Source organism: Myodes glareolus, chromosome 15 (assembly GCF_982192425.1).
Source record: "Myodes glareolus chromosome 15, mMyoGla1.1, whole genome shotgun sequence".
Lineage (NCBI taxonomy): Eukaryota > Metazoa > Chordata > Mammalia > Rodentia > Cricetidae > Myodes > Myodes glareolus.
In genome coordinates, this window is record NC_142040.1 from 70,975,619 (window position 1) to 70,997,411 (window position 21,793).

General features: G+C 38.6%; 1 protein-coding gene across 2 annotated transcripts in view; it reads right to left on the bottom strand.

Annotated features, from left to right (window-relative positions):
• Marchf6 (membrane associated ring-CH-type finger 6) overlaps positions 1 to 21,793 on the bottom strand; it is a 64,410-nt gene that overhangs the window by 36,428 nt on the left and 6,189 nt on the right. For both annotated transcript variants that reach the window (XM_087896976.1, XM_087896975.1), the window contains exons 2-9: positions 12,770 to 12,866; positions 11,703 to 11,776; positions 8,840 to 8,983; positions 6,597 to 6,669; positions 4,379 to 4,547; positions 3,028 to 3,217; positions 1,292 to 1,353; positions 512 to 544 (exon numbers count right to left, since the gene is read on the bottom strand). In XM_087896976.1, coding sequence (XP_087753102.1) covers positions 512 to 544; positions 1,292 to 1,353; positions 3,028 to 3,217; positions 4,379 to 4,547; positions 6,597 to 6,669; positions 8,840 to 8,983; positions 11,703 to 11,776; positions 12,770 to 12,866 — 842 coding nt within the window. The remainder of the gene's footprint in view (positions 1 to 511; positions 545 to 1,291; positions 1,354 to 3,027; positions 3,218 to 4,378; positions 4,548 to 6,596; positions 6,670 to 8,839; positions 8,984 to 11,702; positions 11,777 to 12,769; positions 12,867 to 21,793) is intronic.

Consider the following 21,793-nt stretch of genomic DNA (forward strand, 5'->3'; position numbering starts at 1 on the left):
TGCTGGAAACCTGATGACCTGAGTTTGACCCCAGCTCTCACAGTGGAAGGAGATAACACATAAAAGACTCCGGCCTTCACATACACTAGTAAATAAAGAACCAAAAAATTAAAAACTACAAAATAAAACATGAAAATATAAGCTCTACTCCTACGGCAGACTTCCAGATAAGAATGTGCCTCTCGCCTGTGGAACAGACAAGGCTGCTTTTTGTTCTCAATGGTGCAGGTATTAAACATGTAAGACCCAACTTCAAACATCAAGTTCTTTTAACTGCGATTAACTCTGGATTTTTTTTCCCAAATATTTAGCAACTTTGTTTTTAAATAACATTTTAAATATTTAAATATTTCTAGTATTGTCAACATACAATATATGCTTTCAAATATCAAATAATCAAAAGCTAAAGGGTTGTTTTTACATTTAGCCTAAAAAGCATACTCCAAGAATTTAAGAGTCAATGGGTAACAAAAACATCTCCTAATTCTATCAAAGCAATACTTCCACTTACCAGAAAAACTAGTGATCCATCAAGTCCAAGCATCTAAAATAAAGATAATGAGCATTAATTTAAGATGCAGTAGAACCTTCTTTTCTTACAGGAAGACTGCTTTCCTATCAGGGTCACTAAACAGTTTTCTACACCCTACCAGTCATAGGTTAATAACAACAACAACAAAAAACAAACAAACAAACAAAAAACCCTGTGTATTTAAGTATTACACTTTGGGCCCCTTTTACCCTAGGTCATATAGCAAATATCCTCTAGAAATTTCCATCCTGAGCAGACAGAGGCATGTCTGTGTTCCTAACACTAGGGAAGTTAGGGCAGCTACTGAGACAGAGCCTGACTCTGTGTCAAAGAGCTGGTAAGTGAAGACCAATGAAAGAGCGCTGGCCTAGCATCTCCAAGGCCATGGGTTTACATGTCCAACACTACAAAAAGAAAAAACACCCATTCTGAGTTTCTAACATTAGGAAGAACCAGCCATAACTTTATTATAGAATTAATTTTATTTTCCTATTGCATTTGACTGAATTTTCACCAACTCCACAATCTGAGGTCAAAGTGGCTCTGTAGAGCAAGGTCTGTACTCACAGCAGACACAGACCTCACTGCCACTGTCTTCACCACAGCTCGACATCACTTGGTCTTTGTAGAAATTAAATCCTGGTTAACCCGTTTTCATTAAATTTAACTATGAAATTCGTATTTATAGCTAAATATGCCAAACTTCAAAATACACCTTAGGATTATAACACAAGGACATGTGACAGAGAAAGTTCTTACTCTTTCCCAAGTAAGCTCTTCTGCAGCCCGGTCCCACTCCAGAGCATTCCAGTTCATGTCATCTGGAAATGCAATTGCAAAGTCAAGATTACTGACAGATATAAAAGCCACTTTTAATTACAATTGGTTGAGAACTTGAGCCATGTTTAAAATTTTATCAAACTTAATTTACTTACTAGGTTATAAGTTCTACAAATAAATACATACTTATAAATAAGCAGTAACATATAAAATAAGACAATCCTAGACTGTGGTAGAAAATTAATAACTAGGATTATATGAAAGACAACATCTAAATGCTGTGGGCTAGAAATGAATCTGGTAGATTTAAGGGAAAAAAAGGAAGTCAAGGGATTAACGTTCTAATGAATTAGCAAATTAGCAGAAGATAAAGTACAAAACTCAGGCCTGTCAGTGGTTAGGAATTCAGACTGTTCTTCTAACAGACCCGATTTAGTTCCTAGTACTACTCATGTCAGGTGGCTCGCAATTCCCTGGAACTCCAGTTCTAGGGGATCACCCTCTTCTGGCCTCCATGGGCACAAAACACACAAACACAAACCCACACAGACATACATGTAGACACATAATTAGAAGTAAATATATAAATTTAAAATGTAAGAGCTAAATCAGGTGGTACAAAGCCTGCAATCCTACCACTTGGGAGGCTGAGGCAGACGATCTGCAAATTCTGGGCCAGCCTGGACTACACAGTAAGCTCCTGTCTCAAAAAAAAAAAAAAGAAAAAAGAAAAGAGAAGAAAGAGAGAAGAAGAAGAAGAGGAGGAGGAGGAGGAAGAGGGAGGAGGAGAAGGAGAAGAAGAAGCAGTAACAGTAGCAGTATGCAAAGCATCCAGGGATTAAATCAGGCAGGTGACCGCGAATCACTAGGCAGCAGCACCGAAAGGGGTCCCTCGGAAAGCCCACTGCCCCCATTGTGAATGCTGTTTCTGGTTATCTTTCAGTTGTCAGCCCAAAAGTCACTCACTCTGAGCTTCCTGAGAAACTTCTCTAAGACACGTATCTTCAGAGCAACCCATATTTTACACTTAACACATCTCCTACCTCTTCTCTAGCCCAGAACCTCCCAGAATGCAGGCAGGCATTTTGTTCACAACTGGATACTTTGTCTCAAGTGTCTGTTACTATGAACACAGACATAAGCAAGATGGACTCAATGAAAACACGAGAAGACAGGCAATGAGCTAACAATGGAACACAGATCTGGATCTCATTTCACATTCCAAAGTTCCCACTGACAGAAAATGAAAAGATGATTTCCAAAGGTGGCACCTAGCCTGCAGTATACACTTCAGGGTTTTCTTCATTTGAAAAGTGCAGTAACCCCATGGAGGCAGAAGAAAACACACTCACACACACACACACACACACACACACACACACACCAAACACACACCCCAAGAAATTCTAGATCAAGTCCCTTCTTCAAAACATAGACCTGGTCACATATGACTGTTTTTTCCCCATCTATCTAATGGACAGGGAGAGAGGGGAGAGGAAAAGGTCTTGTGTAGGGGCTGTAATACACGAGCTGTCGTGTTTCACAGAAAGCACACTTATGTGCATGTCTATTCATAACTGTTAGCTTGTCAAAACAGAAATCAGTCATAACAGAGCTCTGGCAATCACAAAATATGAAACACCACTCTCTGTCTTCAGTGCAAGTTAGGAATATGGAGTCCTGAAGAGTGAGTGAGGGAATGGAGCAGCCACTACCTTGGGCTCCATTGTTGGCATCAGCAGCATCTTCCACACCCGCATCATCTTCCTCCTCATTGTCCTCCTCCTCCTCTTCTGCTTGTCCGTCCTGGGCGTCGGGGTTCTCGCCCAACACTGCATTCTCACCTGCTGGGTTAGCTGGCTGATCAGCAGCAGCGTTTTCAGCACCATTTCCTCCTACAGGAGCCTAAAAAGAAAGAAAAGTCCAGGAATTCATCTACTTGGCTCAGTTTTACTCTAGTTCTAAATCATACTTTACCCTGCAAGAAAAACAAAACCAGTAAACAAGAAAACCCCACTAAAGTTAAAAAAAAAAAAGAAGTACCTTTCAGAGTCATCTCTTTAAAATGCATCTCATTTAGGATCAACTTGGTACCTAAGAATGTGAACTCACTTTTCAGAGGACACACTTCAGAAAGTGTGGCTGGGGAGGTGGCTGCTGTGGACAAGGCTCTTGCCACACCAGTGTGAGGACCTGACTGGATTCCGAGAACTCACGTACAGCTGGGTACAGCTTAGCATCTGCAATCCTGTGCTCCAACATGGAAGTTCATGGACCAGCTAGCAGAGAATCTAAGACCCTGTCTATCTCCAATAAGGTAGAAGAAAAGAACTTACAACCAAAGATTGTCTTCTGACCTTCACATGCACACAGAACAAGGACACATGCACAAATACACTTGTACACATGAGCACATACTTGTAAACATGGGTACACACACACACACAAGAAAAAAAGCATTATAAAATATGGGCTTATAAATCTGGCTATCTTAAACACATCATCCATAATCTTTTATAAATATGACTAGTGTGTCTAACTCCCTAAGGGATGAAAACACATTCTTAAATAAATGTATGTACATGTATACACATATATACACCTTAACTTGCTGCTATTAACACTTGAGTAACTGATTTTGAGCTAAAGACAAGGATTTTCCACATATGGCCTTTATCAATTCCTAAATGCATTTTCTTCTGGCTCTTCTTCTGGGATATCAAGCCAAGCATGGTGGTCCAGAGTGGTAATTCCAGCGACTGTAAGGAAAGGGTGGATTTGAAGCAGGTAATATAAAATAATAGAAATGGGCTAATTCTAGATGGAAGAGTTAGCTAGCAATATGCTTAAGTGATTGGCCAAGCAGTGATTTAATAAATACAGTTTCTGAGTGATTATTCTGGTTCTGGGCAGCTGGGGACGAACAAGAGGCCCTCTGACAACACATTCCCACTGTCGTCTTCTGTGGCATGGGCACAGTGATGAGGCACAGGAAAGTCAAGAGGGTGGAATGGCTTTCAGATTCTGCCCAAGTAAGATATATTTCAGGTGAAGTGAAAGGCTTACCTCATTTTGGTGGTGTCCAGCAGCATTGAAGGGTGGAGCAGCATGCTCCAGCCAAATTGGTGCTCCCCCATGGACTATCTGCTCTCGTAACCACACTAGGCTGATGAATGCACAAAGTGTGCACGTCACCACAAAACATCCCTGTAAGCAATCCGCCAACAAATTTTCCCTATTTTAAAAAAAAAAATTCAGAAAAATTTTAATTTTTCAGTAAAATTCAGTTGCTTCTCAAGGACTATTCATAATGATATTGAAATTTTATCTTATAAGCTAGCTAATATGTTCATTTATATACTTATGTTACTGTATATTTACATTAAGTAGATATAAAATAACATCAGAATATACAGTTATTAACTATACAGCCTATCCTTTTAGTGTAGCCAAAAAAAAACAGGAGTGTAAGGAAAAAAAATCCAGCAAAACACTCAACAAATTTTATTTATATAATTTACTAAATTAGGTGAACAATTCTGCTTCTGCTCAATCCTTTTAACAGAATTTTAATGCTTAACTGACAGGGGTGATCAACATAGAAGTACATAAATGAAAGCAACAAAAAAGAGGGAAGCTCCCTCAGTGACTGGCAATATGGCAACGTAAAAAAAGAAGGCTGAGCCAGGTATGGTAGTGCATGCCTTTTATCCCAGCACTCAGGAGGCAAGTGCAGGTGGATCTCTGTGAGTTCAAGGGCAGCCTGGTCTGCAGAGTAAGTTCCTGGGCAGTCAAAGATACACAGAGAAACCTTGTCTCGAAAAAAAAAGAAAACGACTAAAAGACACTCAGTACACCATGGACCAGATGCAGGAACTCGCATGACATGACAAATCTAGTTTTAATACGAGCTGCAAAAATACCAAAATAAATCCAAAGAGGCAGAGTGTGGTTCTTTAGTAACCAAACATGGAAATGTGAGATTTGTAGCACTTGGGAGCCTTTGTTCCTTCTTTTCTGAAAAATCTTATCATTCACTATCAATGTCTGTGATTTTAGAATAATTTAAGAATAACTCAAAAATACTAACAGACGTTAGAAAGTTGACTACTTTTTTGTCCCTGGTGAACAGAAGGAAAGGTGAGTCTGAGAGACTTCAGTTTAGCAGCCCCACACTGTAACAGCTCTCTCCCTGCAGTATCTCCAAACCTTCCTAAAGGACTTCTATACCATCAAAGTAAGGATGAGGTGGGGCTGAAATAATCCTCCATTTCTTCCTTGCCAAACCACTAACTGCTTTTTGTAGTTTTAAATGGAGTCAAACTTCAGAGCCCTTTTCTCTAATGCTTTCGTTCTGAAGTAGCTCCTAGAGCCTAGAAAAGGGCTTATGGGCTACCGCTATTCCAGTTTCAGAATGCTGCCCCAAGTCCCCCTTGTGGAGAAGTGTTCATTAGCCTCCTGAAGAGGAAAGGCCATGTGAATAAGTACGGCACGTCAGACCTATCCAGCTCCAGCAAAGACACGTGTGACTCAGGCAAGATCAGAGATGATCTTCCCAACTAAGCCCTACTAAGCCCACACCAAGTTTGACCTCCAGAATTATGATAAGCAAAATGGCAGCTGTCTGACACCACAATGTCTCAGAATTGTTTTGTACATTTGTGTAAATGAGATGGTTTGTCTGGAGATGACCCAACTCAACTACATACAACACTGCTAACACATGTGAAATATCAGCAAAATTTTCAGGAACAAGTAACAACCTATAGAGAATATGTAGAACTCTCCTTCCACCCTAGCCTTCTTCTGTGAGTAGTCTGACCTTCGAAGGAAGCAGCCCGTAAGCTTGTCAATGGACATGCCAACACAGGTCCAGCAAGGTGCTAATGTAATGCCAACATTACAAAAAGGCTCCTTAAATTCTTCTGTTTTCAAGAAACAGAACTTACACATAGCAATTTCTACTGTAGCTACAACTGTTAGAAGGAAAAAAAATGATTCGCTGTTCTTAGGTGAATTTTCAAGTAATAAGAATACATAGGCTAAGTGTGGTGACACATGCCTTTAATCCTAGCGATTGGGAGGCAGAGGCAAGTGGATCTTGGTGGGTTTGAGGTCAGACAGGTCTAAAGAGTAAGTTCCAGGACAGCCAGGGTGGTTATACCACAAAGAAACCCTGTCTCAAAAAAAATAAAAAAATAAAAACAAAAACAAAAAAAGAATAAATACAAGAGGAAAAGCATCATTACATTGCCCAAACTTCACTCTCAGAGCCAATACTCACGTTGACAGCATGTCTAGGGGCAGTGTCAGTAGTGAGCTCACGGAGCCAGTAAACAAGCACTTGTAGATGCGGCCTGCAAACAAAGGCACAGAGGCACAGTCACAACTAGCATCACATACTCACACAAGTGTGTGGCTCAAGGAAGCAGAGGTAAAGTGAAATATTACCAATACCAAGAAAGCAAGCATTCTTATTCTTTGTAGGCATGAGTCATATTGGGTTTAGTTATTTTATTTTCATGTGTACGTATGTACATGTGTGTGTGCACGGTTGACTGAGTATGAGCACCCACATACCAGTGTGTGTGTGTAGACGTCAGAAGACAACTTTCTGGAATTGGTTTTCACACTCTATATATCGGTAAAGAGGGAGCAACCTCTGTTCAACTCCGGGAACCCATATAAATCTGGAGGAGAGAAGTATTCCACCAAGTCGTTCTGACCTTTACACACACCATGGTACAAGAACACATACACAGAAAATTGTTTTTAAAAGACTTTAAAAATGCACGCATATATACATACACACATACATACAGAAAGATAGTTTCAAAAGGTCTCAAAGAATATCTTAAATTATAAACATGGAGGGCAAACACCAGGTTATAAGAATTCACAGCCATCCCTTGCCCTCTTATTCAGAAAAGATTAAATGGATTTTAGTGAGAAAGGCAGAATTCTAGAGAGAATGTGGTAACAAGACCACAGCTTTTCAAAGACTAAGGAGACCCTGAGGTTTTCCTTCAGAACACTTCTGGCACATTAGTTTAAGCACTGTCCTTAGTCTTAAATCAGACATTTTCATGAGTTCAATGGTTTCTTTTACAGGTCAAATCAAAAGGGCAGAATAGTAAAGAGTATCTATAAAGGAAATTACTTAGGTACCTATACAAAAGGAAACAAGCATGCTTACAGTAAGTAAAACTCACAAACCATCAGTCAGTAGGTAAATGGGCTGGGCATCATTAAGACACCTTAAACCTCTGATATGTACTAGGAAAGAGGGATGGGGAGCAGAATCATAAAGAAGAGTCTGGAGGCTGGAGAGATGGCTAGCAATTAAGAGGTCCTGAGTTCAATTACCAGCAATCACATGGTAGCTCACAGCCATCTATAGTGGAATCTGATGCCCTCTTCTGGCATAAACTTGTGCATGCAGATAAAGCACTCATACATTAAATAAGAAAAATTAAAAAAAGAAGAATCTGTAAGAGTGTGTATTATAATATGATGCACAAGTGTATATGCAAAGTCGGGACAGAACCAAGCTTGTTAAAATGAACTAAACGTTCACTTGTGCTCAACTGTGCGGTCTGTTGATTTTCAGAAAGGCATGTTGTCTTCCACTTTAACTGAAAAATTTTCTTCTGTTTCATTTCCTATGCTCCATATAGACCAACCTGGCCTCCCACTGGGGATCCTCCTGCTTCAGCCTCCAGAGTGATAGAATTAAGGTGTGCATTACTTTAAAGTTTAAGGTGGCACACATTCTGAACACTTAAGTCTAAGGAAGTGTCTGTATTCTGTTCTTCCAACTGAGTATATTTGGGGGGTTGAGGAACTTAAAACTGTCATATTTGGAACTTGACACTGTCTTCTAGCATTCAACCAGCTGATTTTATATCTGATTGTCTCCACTTTGTAGGGCAATCTGGGAGTATAATATCACCATACACTTACCACCATCATCACCCTACCTGGTTCTGGAAAACTTGAGACTATTTAGGTTTGTGGTCTCCTTGCTAACAGAAATGAGCAACTCCTCATCTCCAACAATCTTACCTTGTAGAACAACAAGCTATGCAGTTACTAAAAGTGCCAGCTCCAGCTCCCATACCTCCTTATTTGTCTCTGAGTTATACCACAGGAGAGCTCACTAAGTCACTCTCCATCAGTGCTTATGGTTTTCATCTCCATAGGCAGTCAAGCTAGTTTTAGTTAAGGAGAGAAGAGGATCTAAATTACATGTATTTAAAACCCTTGCTTATTTTAAAGTCCACAGAATCATATCTATATACTCTGCCACTCATGGATTATCAATACTGCTCTATGTCTTTAAGAAAAACACTCTTCCCTCCTCCAGAAGCAACTCAGTGAGGACGTTTTCTAAACAAGGTTTCCCAAATACATGATAATATAAATCAAATAATAATTAAACATCATTCCCAGTATCAGGAAACATAATTAAAATAGCAAATAGTTATAGAATGTTTAAATAACTCCAGAAGAGTTATGACTACTCACATGCTGTAAGAGGAACAACTCCCAACCATGCAAAGGCCACAAGTGTATAATGAAACCAGTATCGTATTGCAGTGCCAATACTTGTAACCAGTCCAGCAAATATGTCTTGGATTGGTAGCCGTGATGGCATATCTGGAGAATAAACTGTAAGAGGAAAAAGATATGCAGGATTTCATGAGAACTTTTAAATGATTTAACTCATAAATACAAAGTAGAGATGTTGCGCTTAAGTGTTTTTCTATAAGGCACTGAAAATCAAGTTATTACAAGAATACTACATTTATACAAGACATCTATCTATACAAATCACAACTAAAATATGGAAATGAACAACAACAAAAAAGGCCACTGAGCAGAGAAAAAGCAGCAGGAGTAAGAAATCTAACCTCCCCTGCTCACAGCCTTGAATCTCAAGCAGAGTCAGTTTACACATATGTAACGTGTAAGCCATACAATGATCTGGCTTCTCGAACTATAAAGGATCAAGAAAAGGTAAGAAGTGCAAAAGTAACCTGAAGTATGTTATCACAGAACCCCCTAAATGCAGGCTTAGACACAACATCCCAACAAGCCTGGGACAGTCATTTCATGAGGTTTCAGTCAACCCTCCTCCAATTCTAACATCTTACTTTAATTTTCAAACAATAAATTCAGACATCTTTACGAAATGTAATTCATTTGAGAATAGTCCCACATTTTAGAAAATATCTTCACAATTGTTTCAGTAAAAACTGCTATTTACTAAAACTCTCTACTCCAGATAATACGCATTGTCTTTCAAACACCTCTTTTCTCCAATGGGGCAAAAACAAGGAATTGTTATATAAAACCAATGGTCTAAAATTTATAAAACAGAGCTTGGGGAGAAGAAAAAATAACTAAAACTAGACTACCAAATAAGACAAGGCTGGGGTGTATCTCAGACAGAAAGTACTTGCTTAGGTTTAATCCTAAGCAGTCAAAAAAAAAAAATACAAACAAAACATTCAAAAGCAGTGTCACAGAACTATTCATCTACAAACATAAGGAGCAAGACTTAAACGTCAAGTCCGTCCATGCCGCAGACCCCCAGCCAAGAGTACACTCAGTGTAAAGAACAGCAGAGTCCTGGGGAAGGACTACAGAGAACAGCCCACAAACATCAGAAGAGCACGCATGCAAAGGGAGCTTTTATTGGTCTCAAAGTAGAAGTCCACAGGGTATTTTCTACCAGTCAAACTTCATGAAGAATTTAATCATGCAGTCTTAGTTTGCTATAAATCTTCGCAATTAGTAATAAGATTATACACTAGAGAAAATAAGGACTATGAACAAATACAAGTGGCATTTCTGCTGGCAATGAATAAAGAAAACACAGTAACTTTAATTATCCATGCTTCTCAGATATCAAGTAAAACTAATGATTAAGTTACAGTATTTGCGTTGAGAAGCACAAGAGTCTTATAAATACAAAAAATCAGGTGCAATGTACAAGGACCCCAGCCAGCATGAAAAACTGTGCTTTACATTTTTAGTACTCTGCCAATACAGTGCTGTTTATTTAAGATAACAATATTAATCAATAAACACAAGTATTACAACTAAAATTTTAGACATCTGAAAAATAGTTATTAAAGCCTTATAACACATGAGCTTAAAAGTTAGTTTCCCAAGGCTGGGGAAATAGCTTGCAAGCATGAAGATTAGCATTAGGATCTCCAACATCCACAGTAAGCATGCTGGATGGGCATGGAAGCCTTGGTCTGCCTGTATCCAGTGCTTAAAAAGTGGGGACAGAAGATTTAGCTGGCTAGACTTGTTGAGGTGAGGAGTTCAGGACTTAAATGACAGTATATAAAATAGAGGGAAAAAAAAAATCAAGGACATGCCAGTCAGCCACAATGCCACATGCCTTTAATCCTAGCACTCGGGAGTTAGAAGCAGGTCCATCTCTGCGAGTTTGAGCCTGGCACGTACTACATAGTGAGTTCAAGGACAGCCAGGGCTGTCCCTGTCTAAAAAAAGGAAATCCCACATCTATCTCTGGCTACTCAAGTGCATTCGCATACACATGTGTGCACCCACACACAAACACATACACCCGCACAGTCACACATACATAGATATTTTAAAGAGTTGGTTTCAGAAAGAAAAAACTGCTCGAAGGCTCGCTCTTCACCACTGTGTTTATTTTCACAGCTCCAAATCAGGAGTTCAAGCTGAACGGCATTAGACTCTATGAACTCAAGGCATCACTGTTTCTGCAGAGATAATGTTTCTTAAAAGGAAGAAATGTAGATGAAATTAAAACTCATAGGGTTTCTTTTAAAAAGGACAACCTAAAAAAAAATTAAACACTATAATAAGAAATGAGAGCACAGATAAAAAGAGACAGACCATGTGAGTTGAAAAATAAGTACAATTGCCAGGCAGTGGCAGTACATGCCTTTAATCCCAGCTCTCGGGAGGCAGAGATGGGCGAATGTTCGAGGTGTGTTCGAGGCCAGCCTAGTCTATGGAATGAGTTCCAGGACACACTGCATAGCTACTAAGAAACCCTATCTTGAAAAAGAAAAAAGAAAGAAAAACAATAGAACTAAGTGATGGGTTTTCACAAGCACTCATAATACCTCTGTGTATTATGTTACACTTGTCTGTAACTAAGCAAAAACACAAAGAAAAAAGAAAACAGCCTACAAAACAAGCATAAGTATATTAAATTAAAAGATGACTGTTTTTTAAATATCCTTCTAAGTGCAACAGTTTTTTTCTATTACTATCAAAGACAATGAAGTTGAAGATTATTGCTTTCAAATTCTTTAAACACCTTTTGTTGCCAGAAATAACAAAAGAAAACTGCAGTGAAAATGTCAAACGAACTTACTTGGTGTGAAAGCAAATCTGTGCTTGCATAATTCACAGTATTCTTTTCGACTGTGTTTCAACCATTGAACTAAGCTGTAATCACAAATACATCCATGAATACAATATTAAAAACAAAACAACTTTAAGGTTTCACTGAAAACTAGTGCCTAGTGCTTTTATTAAAATTTTTGTATCATAGACCTCTTATAGTTTTCTTTTTTTTTTAAAGACTTATTTATTTATTTATTATGTATATGGTGTTCTGTCTGTGTGTATGCCTGCTGGCCAGAAGAGGGCATCAGACCCCATTACAGATGGCTGTGAGCCACCATGTGGTTGCTGGGAATTGAACTCAGGACCTCTGGAAGAGCAGTCAGTGCCCTTAACCTCTGAGCCATCTCTCCAGTCCCTCTGATAGTTTTCAATATTTCAAATATGAAATATTTTAACTTTTTATATGTGCCTTCTAAGAGTATAAAACTTAAAAACAGATAATACAAATCAGTATACAATATATGAATAAAAATATTTAATTAGCCAAAATTCTAACCTCTTCAGAACTAAACGAACACTGAATTACAATTAGTTCAGCATCAGTTTTGATACTGGTCTCACAAGGCTCACAGCTGGTAACCAGGTCTGAATTCCCGTTCTCCCCCTGGCAAGGATATGTGCTTAGGACAAATCACTCAACCTGTTGGTATACCATTTCTTCATCCATATAATAATGTTCCAGAAAAGGAGTTTAAGATATGTAAAGTACAGAAGACAATTCTTGGCATAGAATAGTGAATAAGCTATAATTATGCCACTCAAAACCAGAAAAGAATAATTCTTTCCACGAACAAAACAAGTTCTCAATGCTAGAAATAAACAATAAGCTATCATTAGCATATCCACAATATACCAAAATTGTCTGGTATTAACTATGGGTAATTGCTTAGTCAAACTATACATTTTGTTATAGATTTTTATAGTAAAAGTTTTAAATATAATAAATTACAGGTCAAATTCACTGAAATGATCACTTTTATTAGAGAAGACAAAATTGAATTTAAGAGTTATACAATTTTCCAAATGACTTACCATTCTTGATGAATAAACTTAATACTGCCAGTACACACACAAGGATGATAAAGAGGTTTCTCAGGTGTTCCTTCTGACCGGCACACTCGACATATGTCTAATAACAGAAGAAAAATGGAATTACTTTTGGTTATGATTTTTATATAAGAAGACCAACAAAACAAGAATATTTTGTGCTAAAGGTGAAATCTATCACATCAGTCAACAGGATGAAGACCTAAAAACTGTGATGGAACTTTTATTGAGGACATATCAGATCCTAAGAACAATCCTTCAAAATGCATAAAGATGAGCTGTTCCTTAGAAAGTGCTGTATATAAAGCTGAAAGTAACAAAAAAGTTTCATTTATCTATACTTACATTATCATGTAACAAACACTCAATGAAATAAGAAGAATCAGGTCACCTAGCCACAAATATTAGTGTTCCTACAGTGTGACTTTTTAAAGTCTAAATCCAGTCCTAAGGGTTTTAAGCACCACAAAAACAACTGAGAGGGAAGGGGGAAATGAACCCAAAATATATTGACATACATGAAAATGCATCAATGAAGCCCGCTGCTTTGTATGCCAACCTCAAAATTATTTTTAAAATAAAATTATTTCTAAAATTAAATTTCAGCGAGGAGAGATGGCTTGATGGTGAAGGGCACACTGGCTGCTCTTCCAAAGGACTAGGGTTTGATTTCTAGCATCCACTTGGTAGCCCACAACTGTCTGTAACTCCAGTCTCAAGGGACCTGACACCCTCTTCTTTTCTCGGCCGGCACTAGTGGCATGAGCATAGTACATGCAGGGAAAATATCTAGACACATTAAAGGAAAAATAATTTTTTAAATAATTGTATTTTTTAAAAAACCATGTCTGGGGTCTTAAGACAGCAACAGCAGAGGAACACACAGTACATTCTCTTTCCTTGCTTCACGTACAAGGAATGAAAGTAGAAACAGGTAAGCACATGCACTTGTGTGCACACACATCACTAGGACCCAAGGAAGGCACCTCAGGATGAGCAGACTCCTACTAGGGAAAGGGGAACCAGGAGCTTCTTTAAGCAGGAGCTATAGGAGCCCAGGACGAGCATCACAAAGGGCTCTAGACACAAACATGTCCTGCCCTCCCATAGCTGTGGCCTGCAAACCTCACGGAGGAGACCCTTGGGAGATCTTGGTGCTCTCCTGTTCATTTCCTAAAGCTCCTCTGCGTTCCACATACTGAAATTTCACTACTGCTATTACTTAGTCTTCTCAGCCATCCCTCGCCGCCAAGTGCCAATTAATCCCAAAGACAATGTTCAAAGGGGGCAAACACATGTTTGTTTCTGACTTCCTGTCTTAAGGGGAATTCCTCACTCAAAGGAAAAGAGTTACAACTCTGCTCCCTGCTTAACTGAGAGACCCTGTGGTAGCCTTTGGATTAAAAGACACACAAGATGAGCACTACGGTGCACCAATTTTAGCCACCTGCGAACATTATAGACTTGCTGGCTGTTCATTCTTGAATGACAAAATGCTGCTTATCCAAGCCAAGAGACACCAAACACTCAGGAAAACCTAATTGGTCGCTACATTACTCTCTGTGGTTACCAAGCAACCAGACAAGTCTCTTCACCAATATGGAAAAGTCACACTTCCTTGCCCACAGAAGAGCTATCTCACAGCTCAGTCTCTGGCAGAGTTCAGTGAGGCTGCACTCACTGCCCTTTCCCGCTTGGAGTTAGTAATATGCATGCCCCTGCCTTCTTTTGAGAGAGTTAGTTTAGCAAGGGCCCCACTGTGAAATTGAACCAAGATTCCCCATCACCTCGGTTTCAGGTTAGTCATTGCCACAGCACATCGTGTAACCAACACAAAAAAGGTGACAAGGTCATGCATGGGTGCTTACAGCTGAACAAGGTTATCTTCAAGTACCAGAGCCACTAGTGCTGTGGACGCAGATTAGCTTTAAAGTTACCAGTTATCCAGGCAGGAGATGAATGCTGCCCAATGTCCTACACACCACCACCATAACGAATACTGACAGAGGCATTCATTGCTACAGATCAACCAAGGGGACAGGATGGTGTGAGTTGATAAAGGTGGATCAGTACCAGATATGGATCCTGTATCAATGGCCCTCCTTTGAGAATGCTCCATGGGAACAAGATGCAAAGAAAAGAGCAGTAACAAAGCCAGGCTCATATAAATATAAATATGGATTGCCACATCACCCACCCTCCAGGGAGGAACATGGTGACAGGTCAGCTACCAAGTATGGTTTTGGGAAGAGCAAGGATGCAACTCACTGTGGTTGGCAAGAGACAAGGACTAGCGTGAGTGATAAAGCATATGGACATGGTGATCAGTTCAAGGAAACACAATTTTGTGTGCTGAGAAAATTATGCTGGGGACAAGGCGATGGTAAATCCCAGGGGTGCTCCTGTGCAGGAGAAGGACTGAGGTGGGGAGATCTTCTTAGGAGGCCCAATACACACCTGGCAAGGACACTGATTTTTCAGAAGGTCTCCATCCTTCTTGGAGACTGACCAACAAACACAATGCCATACACAGACAACCAACTCAAACTCAAGCCAGCGCTAATGTGTAGCAGAGAAGCTGGATCCTTGGAGTTCTGTAGTTCCTTTCTTATTTAGAGAACAAAAAGTCAGAACTTCTTTTTAGAAATCCTGAGTATTCTCTTTTAGTCACTGGTGAGCCCATTCTTCCTTTTTTCTTTTAAAACAGGATCTTAATCTGTAGCCCAGATTGAGCCTAAACTCAGTGCTCTCCTGTGACAGTCTCCAAATGCTTGGATTATAGACATAAAACACTACATCTAGCTTACAGTGGTGTTTGTGGAGGACACATGATACAATATATTGGATGCTACCATAGATTTTTTTTAATCCAGCTGTTGTTCTATTAACTATTTATTACAATTAAAGACAATTGTAAATATAAACTGGAAATGGTGGTACCCTCCTTTAATCCTAGCACTTAGGAGGCAGAGGCAGGCAGACCTCACTTGAAGACAACCAAGGCTACATAAAGGGTCATCTCAAAAAAAATTGTAATATAAAATATACCCACTCTTCTTCTCAATTTGGGGGATTTGGAAGATAGAGTTTTATGTAAAATAGTATTGTATTTCATAATGAATATGGTATTTAAGTAAAATTAAAAATGGTTCCATTTTATTTTCTTTTTAAAAAATATTTATTTATTATGTATACAATATTCTGTCTGCGTGTATGCCTGAAGGCCAGAAGGGGGCATCAGACCTCATTACAGATGGTTGTGAGCCACCATGTGGTTACTGGGAATTGAACTCAGGATCTTTGGAAGATCAGGCAAAGCTCTTAACCATTGAGACATCTCTCCAGCCCCCACTTTATTTTCTTATGTAACAAAGCTCTTCCAAGGTCTTTAAGAGTGTAAACATTGTGTTAAAATCTCAAAAGTTTGAGAGCCAGGCAGGGTCAAGGCCATAGCTCAGCAGGTAACAGCATGACTCACACAAGTCTGACCTCTGGAACTCAGTAAAAGCTGCATGCAGTCACCTTCATCTGCAATCCCAGCACCTGTATAGCAAGATGGGCGGTGGAGGCGAGAGAACTGCCTGAAAGCTCACAGACTACCTAGCCTGGAGTACACAGCACGACAGCAGAAATTAGTTTCAATAAAGTTGAGTGAAGCAAAAAAATCAACCCCTGAGCGCTATCCTCTGACCTCAGCACAGGCACTGCAGCACCTGTGTGTGAACAACACACACCTTTCTTTTTAACAGCCACTGTTCATTAGCAATTGTTCTGATACATTTTTGGCTCTTTGAAGAAGGTGAGAAGGGTTAAATAATGGTAATGATCCTTTCCAAACAAACATACATAAAATTATTAAGGCCTCCCATAATAAGACTAATTCTATGGGGGAAAAAGTAAGGTAATTGTAGACTGCTCATCCATTTTGTTTCAGAATCATGGAAATCATTTTATAATTATAAAACAAAGTTATATCAAAATGGGAAACAAGCAATTCCTAAATGAAAACACAAATTAATAAACTCAAGCATCTATCATAACTAATCACAAAAAAATTAAGACACTTTAAGACAGCAATATGGAGCTGGTGAGATGGTTCAGCAAGTTAAAGTACTTGCTATGCAAGCCAGATGTACCCCATGTAAATGTAAAAGAGAAGAACAGACTCCACAAAGTTGTCCTTTGACCTCCACTCTGAGTCACACCCATGCCCACAGATACACACACAATAATAAACAGATACAGCTCTAAAAAAAAATAAGAAAGGAAGGGAGGGAGGGAAACACAGACAGACAGACCAACCAGAAGGGGCTGGAGAGAAAGCAGAGGCTAAAAGCATTTGCTACTCTTGTAAAGACAGCTCACAACTCTTAACTCTAGTTCAAGGGCATCTGACACTTCTGTGGGTACTGGAACACACAGGTACACAATTATTCAAGCACACACACACACACACACACACACACACACCAAAATAAAATGAATAAACCTTAATTAAAAAATTAAAGCCAGCAATATACTCATACATCCCTCATAGACTATACTCTGAGGAAATGCAAAGAAATCCTACACATAATTATTAACTGTTTATAGAAACAATAAAAAGCAGAATATAAATATTTGTGGTCATAGGACGTTGTAAGAAGGTTCTAGTATATGGTTAAACTTAATGCATAGAAGAAAATAGGAAAATTCATGCTAATAATTTTCTCATTTCACTGACCCATCTTTTTATCTTTTAGCATAATAAGTACTGGATAAATTGTATTTGCAATAGTTCCATCAGGGGAAGAAAAAGAAAAAAAACTTAAATAGTATTTGCCTCAACATTCCCAAAAGTCAACAATCTAATTCAACTTCTACCACTGCACCCAAAACAAATGCCACATGAAAAAATAATGTGATCCTAGCCCTCCCTCTGCCAATGAAAGCCCACAAAATATCACCACCTAACAAGTATACAACCCACCAAGATTTAAAAAAAAAAAAGGCTTATTGTGACTACAGCTTTCACAAATAAGGAACCACTTTTCTCACCCTGTGGGTATCGGGGATGGGCCTACCAAGGATCCGGATATCCTAAAGAGCAACAACAAAAGCACTCACGACTAACATCAAAAAGGATCAAAGGGGGAGGAAGGAACTTTCACTTCCAGCTGGTGGTAATGAGACAGTGCCTCTTCTACCTGCACATCATAAAAAAAGACCCGTTTAAAACAAACCCCTAAACATTTTAATAAGAACCAGAGGCTACACACAACCAAAAATATCCACAATCCAACTGAAAAATCACTCATGCTAAGCATAAGTAAAACCCCAGCCTAAATGAAAAAAACACAACCAATAGATGTTAACACTGCAGCCATCATAAAAATGATTCTGGCCAGGTGCTTTAATCCCAACACTTCGGAGACTGAGGCAGGCAGATTTCTGTGAGTTTGAAGCCAGCCTGATCTACAGAGAGAGTGCCAGAACAGGCTCCAAAGTTACACAGAGAAACCCTGTCTCGGAGGAAAATAAAGAAAAAAGGAAAAAAAAATGATTTCATCAGCAATAACAAACACATTTGAAAGACATAAAAGATCAAGTTTTCAGAGACATAGAAGAAAAAAAACCCCAGTGTAAATTTTTGAATAAAATAAGCAAAAAACAAAAACATTTACTGGAAAAAATAGTAAATTTAAGATTTGACAATAGAAGCTTCTCAATCTCAATAGCGAGAATACTTGAAAGACCTTAGTGACTATAACAAAGTATATAACATTTCTGTCAACAGAGCATTAGGAGAGAAAGGAGGTGGAGTAAACAAAACTCACAAACAAAACTTTCTCTTTTCCCACATCAAACAAGCACCAAGAACAGTGAGTGCCCCACATATACTAGCCTTCCTTGCACGCACAACTGGTGCACTCACACACACAGGGTAACAGGTAAGGCTAAGCAACAATAATAAGGGAACAGGCAATCATCATAATAACTGGTAACAGACTCACAAGCATCAATAATGATTAAGTAAAGTGAGAGATCTTTGCACAAGATGCGATAGCATCACAGCTGATCTGATAAATTGGGTAATAATGATGAATGGGTGGGCAGCATAAACAGTGCAGAAGCACTAGATGGAGGGTGACTCAGCCTAGACACAAGTTCATTAACCTGATACACAAACAAACACACACACACACACACACACACACACACACACACCCCAGAACTGAATCTACCCATTTGTTTCCTTAAGTCACTCTTATTGTATAAAAACAAGGACAGGCAAGGTCTCAAGTAGGAAAAACACTAAACGGATTCTAAAGTATCAGTTTCCCACCAGCAATAAAGAATTCTTTACCAGTTATATAATGAAGTATAAACCTTCTAATGCAAGAGTTAACCATCACTCTTTATTGCTAAAAATATAAAATTTTAGCCAAGTGTCTTTTCCACTAGCTCCAATTATCCTCACAGTTACATATCAAGTACTTTACCTACTGAGTGAGCCATTTCTCCAGTCCTGTTTTTTCTTTAAAATTATTTTATGTAAGATGATCTGAAGAGCTCTCAGTTCTTCTGTTAATGATAAATGTGATGATTTCAGAATTTACTATTATTACTAATAGACTATTTTATAGAACAGTCAGACTTACAAAAATTATAAGAGACTGTAGAAAATTCAGCATGTAGTATCTCTTATTATTAATTTCTTATTAGGATTTGTTACACCTTCTTTAATTTAATAACCCAATACTGACACATTATCATTGAAGTCCATCGTTGATTCAGAATCCCTTAGTCTTTACCTGGTGCTCTTTTCCTGTACACTCACTCCATACACACTCCATATACACTTAAGTCATGTCTCCTTGGGTTTCCTCAGATCTGGGAGTTTCTCACTTTTCCTGGTTTTGATGACCATGACTTGAAAAGCTACTGTTCACCGCCCTACACTGGAAACGGTCTCGTTCCTCACTAGTTTGGAGCAGGGGATGAAGGCATACACACTGTCACTCTCACATGCTACCCTGAGCAGACAGCAGCAACATGAGCCATACAGTTTTACCTGGAGGAGATACATTGTTCTTATCTGTCAGGAAAATGTTCACAATTTGTAGCTTCAACATAATAGACAAATATTAAAAATGTATGACTGAAAACATTATGCTGGATATTTTTAGTTAGTCTATACACAGCTATATAAACTGTATACTTTTACTATATGGAATATAGTTCATTTAAAACTATATGTGCACACAGAAAAATGTAGATTAACTAAACAAAGCAGAAATAAAAACTTTAGGTCACAGCCTAAAAAATAAAATGTAAAAATTGGTGCCATTATAATTGATTAGAAGAGAATTTGCTAAGATCCAGAGGGGATGGAGGACACCAAGGAAACAAGGCCTTCTACACACAATATGATAGTCCTTTGCTTGTTTTCATGGGATACCTGTGTGTGCAAACAAGTGTGTCTCTGCATCTGTATGTGTTTCCATCCTTTTTCTTAGGCTATTTTTCTACCATCAGTTTGTTTGTTTTTTTATCTCATTATTATCCCTTAGATACCCACTTGTTTTCCTAAGTAGAGATAGAAAGGGTATGGATCTGGATGGGAAGAGAGATGGAGAGGAACAGGGAGGATCTGGGGCAAGGGGAAGCTGTAATCAGAATATATTATATTTTTAAAAGTCTATTTTCAGTTTAAAAAAAGAGAAACAAAAGTTTCTCAAAGTAGCTAGTGTTTTTGCTGCTACTTTACAATTATAACAAAATAAAATACTTTAGCTGCTCAAATTCTATTTTTAAAAAATTTTGCTAAGTATAATAGTACAAAAATCCTCGCACTTGGAAAGTGGAGGCAACAGACATGAGCCCACAATCGGTCTAAGCCCCATAGAAACTTTAAGGCCAACCTACCTAAGCCTATGATACCCTGTCTCAACCTTGGCTATGTTCCTCAAATTCTTTGTCTATGAAAATGTTATTACTTAATTTGGGAAGCAGGCCTTCCTTACACATTGTTGAAAATTCTAATTCCCATGCTTACAAGCAGCTCAGCTGGTAATAGCATTTGCATTTGAAGCACAAGCTTGGCCAACCCCCAAAGCCACATAAAATTGGAGGACAAGAAATGACTCTACAAACCAGTCCTCTGATTCCACCTTCCCATGCATTTAGCTCACATACAGTAATAAAGATTAAAATTCTGATTCCTTATGTATGTATTACCTTTCCAGATTACTATCATTAGAAACCAATACATACATTTACCTCACTTACAATAATAAACATTAAGATTCTAATTACTATCATTATAAAACAATAACCTTTACTGTTATTCTTGGAAGTCTGGAAACTACACTTTCTGGCCTCCTTAAAGACTATACTGTGTTTAAGGTTCTGTTTATAAGAAGCACTTCCGAAAGCAGGATGAAGGAAAGAAACTTTGTACAAGTCCAGTCTGAACAACTGGCAGAGACAACTAATTTATAGGCATAGATCTGTGCAGATGGAGACCACATTAACACACATGGGAGAGGACACCACCTGTCAACACCTCTATGCAAAGCTTCTGTCCAGCAGGACAGTGCTCAGTTAGCACACAGCCTATGGCACTGTCACGGTAGTTGACAAGTTGAAAACTAAAGCCATTATCATCTACGGAGTTAAGGGTTATACTGATCTGCTTTATGTACATTTCATCCCCACTATCTGAATCCAAACTTTCACGACCCACTGAAATACAATAGACATTTACAAGAAGCTTTCCTGGTGAAAGACTTCTTATTCCCTTCTAAGACCTCATTCTTCATCACACTAAAAATGAGTGCTCTTCACGTCCTTAGGGAAGAATGGGATAAAGAAAACTGAGAAACAGCCTCTGGGTAGCACAGCATTCACAGCAGCATTCCAATCAGCTCAGCCATGCAGCAGACATCCTTTGGAATGCCTGGCCAGCTGAAGACAATGCAATCAGTTTTGCTTTTTTATTATTATTATTATTACCTTTCCCAATAA